The sequence below is a fragment of the Sinocyclocheilus anshuiensis genome, unplaced genomic scaffold (assembly GCF_001515605.1).
Source record: "Sinocyclocheilus anshuiensis isolate Anshui unplaced genomic scaffold, SAMN03320099.WGS_v1.1 scaffold728, whole genome shotgun sequence".
Classification (NCBI taxonomy): domain Eukaryota; kingdom Metazoa; phylum Chordata; class Actinopteri; order Cypriniformes; family Cyprinidae; genus Sinocyclocheilus; species Sinocyclocheilus anshuiensis.
The window spans coordinates 619,872-622,617 of NW_015555767.1; the positions used below are offsets into that span (position 1 = coordinate 619,872).

The 2,746-nt window shown below is 35.0% G+C and overlaps 1 protein-coding gene across 1 annotated transcript in view; it reads right to left on the reverse strand.

Moving 5' to 3' along the window:
- Nucleotides 1-2,746, reverse strand: part of LOC107674231 (protein Dok-7-like) — a 22,445-nt gene that overhangs the window by 16,007 nt on the left and 3,692 nt on the right. Inside the window, exon 4 of the mRNA XM_016468148.1 lies at nt 276-476. Within this exon, the coding sequence (XP_016323634.1) occupies nt 276-476 (201 nt within the window). The remainder of the gene's footprint in view (nt 1-275; nt 477-2,746) is intronic.

Below are 2,746 nucleotides of genomic sequence, written 5' to 3' on the forward strand. Positions count from 1 at the left end.
TTTTCACATTTACTATTGGCAGACACCTCTGTGCTACTTCCACCGCAGGGAATATCACTAAAACCAAGTGAAAAAGAGCCAGAAAAGGAGACGACTTTGTTCAAGAACAAGCCACACATTCAACTCAATCATCAAGGGATTCTTCTCGGTGAATAATTTCCGAGAATCCCTTTGCATCTCAGAAAGATCAAGTGACAAATGAGAGATTCAACCAAGAAATTGAGCAAAAAAAAGAACAGCATTGAATAAAGAAAAGAACAATAACTTGAACTTACAGTAGCCACATCTTGTCCCTCCCTCAAAGACAAATCCATTAGGAATGGCACCATAACGCCTTAAGTCTGACAGCTTCCATTGGCCGATGACAGTTGGAGGGAGGTCTCTGGCAATGACAAGCAAGTTGTTGCATAAATGCAGAGAGGCGGGGCCACTTTCTAGTTTGGTGCCAGGCTGGACATTGACGTTGAACCTGTGGACTGAAAGAGAGAAAACTTTAAGAGGAGCTTATTATCACAGTGCAAGATCTTAAAATTTGCACGTCAACTACAAATAAAGCAAAACAGCTGTTCTGGAGACATTCTGGAAAGGCCTAATTTCATCCCGTCAGCTACAAGGACAGAGTACATAAAAAATCCAAAAACTTATTGTACTGTACATGAAAAAAAGTTTATTTTTCTACAGTTTTAGGAAATTTCTGTATTTTAAATAAATGTAGTAGAATAATATTTTTTTTAAATGAGCATATTCTGGATTTTGGTAATATGTCTCGTAATCCAATATTCTTCTCATCACATTTTCTTTGTAGCAAGAGTTAACAGTATCAATCAAATTGGAAACTATCAGAAATACATTTAAACTACACCGTGAGGAATGAACAGGGTTGCTAGATCCTTCAACCAACTAGTTTCCAATGTTTTTCTAGTTCTTTATGAACACTGGTGAAAAATGTTGTTAAAATAAATTCGATTTAGATTCAATCTGCCAATGAATCATTAAGATGTATTGTATTTTATAATAACTGACTCAAGAGATCAAATCATAATCAAATCGAACCACATTATGGATCGCGAGCAAGTTTTACTGTACACAGAGTGATATTTTGTTGATAATAACCTACATTTGAAAGACACTGAGATTAACTGAATCAATATTCACTATAAATTGTGACAAAAACACAATTTCCCTGATATTTCCAGATTGTCCATTACTGTGGAAATCCTAAATAGATCATCAGTGCATTTTTATAAGCTGGATATTTATTTGTCTTTTTTGGCACTGACAACTTTGGAGTAAATTTATTTCGAGTTCAATACATAATTTATGGGTCATAATTTATGAATACAGAGTCCAAATAATTAGGAAAAAATACCTCAATTTATCATAATAGAAGCAAGTAATCAATAGATTCCAAGCAGACATAATTAATGATACAGTATGTGTGCATATGTGTGCTTGTCTTGCATCAGCAGTGGGATTAATGTAATTTTTACTTCATAACTCCTATTCCACTGCATACCTTGTCACACGTAATACACACATTCATCATGTGATATGTTTTTTATTATAGTATTTATCAATTCCATACACGCTCTCACATCTCTATCCACGGTCAACCAAAGCTAGGCAGAGTAAAGTCACTGATGCATCAGTCATGAGCAATGTGAGGTCACTTGCTACAGAACAGTGTGTTAAGATAGTTTAGAAGGAAACTGATAAGAGCAACAGAGCAGAATGAAACATCAGCACCATCTATCATCGTTCTGATTGCCTTAAAGCAAAACAAATAAACAAACAAACATGGGACCTGAAAATCAAGGAGGTATCAGAGCGGAAACGACCCATGCATTCAAAATTCTCAGCATAACAGCTGCCAAACAAGAGCTGAACACAGTTTTTTTTTTTTTTTTAAAGCAAAGGAGAGAAACATCAGTCATACACAAGACTATTTCATTGCCATTCAACATTTTCGATGCATAAATGGAAATGAAAACTTTCATTTGAAATGACCTCAAGTCATCTGAACCGAGTTCAGAAAACTACATTTTATGTTTTTGAGTATGTGTTACTCTGTCAAGTGCAGGTTCTGAGCAATCTTATGGAGTATCACACATCACAGGGTCCCAATTATAACTTCGCTGCTTTCTCAAAGGGCACGACTTGAGAGCACGTGTAAGTGTGAGAGCAAAAGAGTCAGCCGTCTGGGTGTAGGTGTATGTCTGTACGTGTTTTTTGAGGGTGTCTGGGATTAACAGAGCCAACAGAGTCTTGACTCATATAGTGCACTAGGCGAGATCAAACGGTAGCCCTCTATGTCCCACCACCTACCCACAATTATTTATTTACTGATTATAAATTTGCTAGAAATCAAAACAAATTTCAAACTAAGAATTAAGGATTAAAGATAGCGTATTTACATTATAAAACTATAAAAATTCACATAAAATCTATCTAAAAAAAATTTCTTAAACCACATTGTCTGTGTTAATGAATGAAGACGTTCTTATGAGGTGGGATATTTTAGTTTGCTATTACCTGCAATCAGTTTCCTGATAAATCACAATGTGAAAGTGAGAGGGGCATTCATTCAAAAAAGTGCTATGGAAATACATGTAAAAAGTAAGAATTATGCAAAAATTTGTAAGAAGTAAGTGTAAGAAATGCGTAAGAATATGTTAGAAGTATATTGATGAATAATTTAAATAATTGTCTGTGATGAGTGTGTGTGTGTGTGTGTGTGTGTGTATAT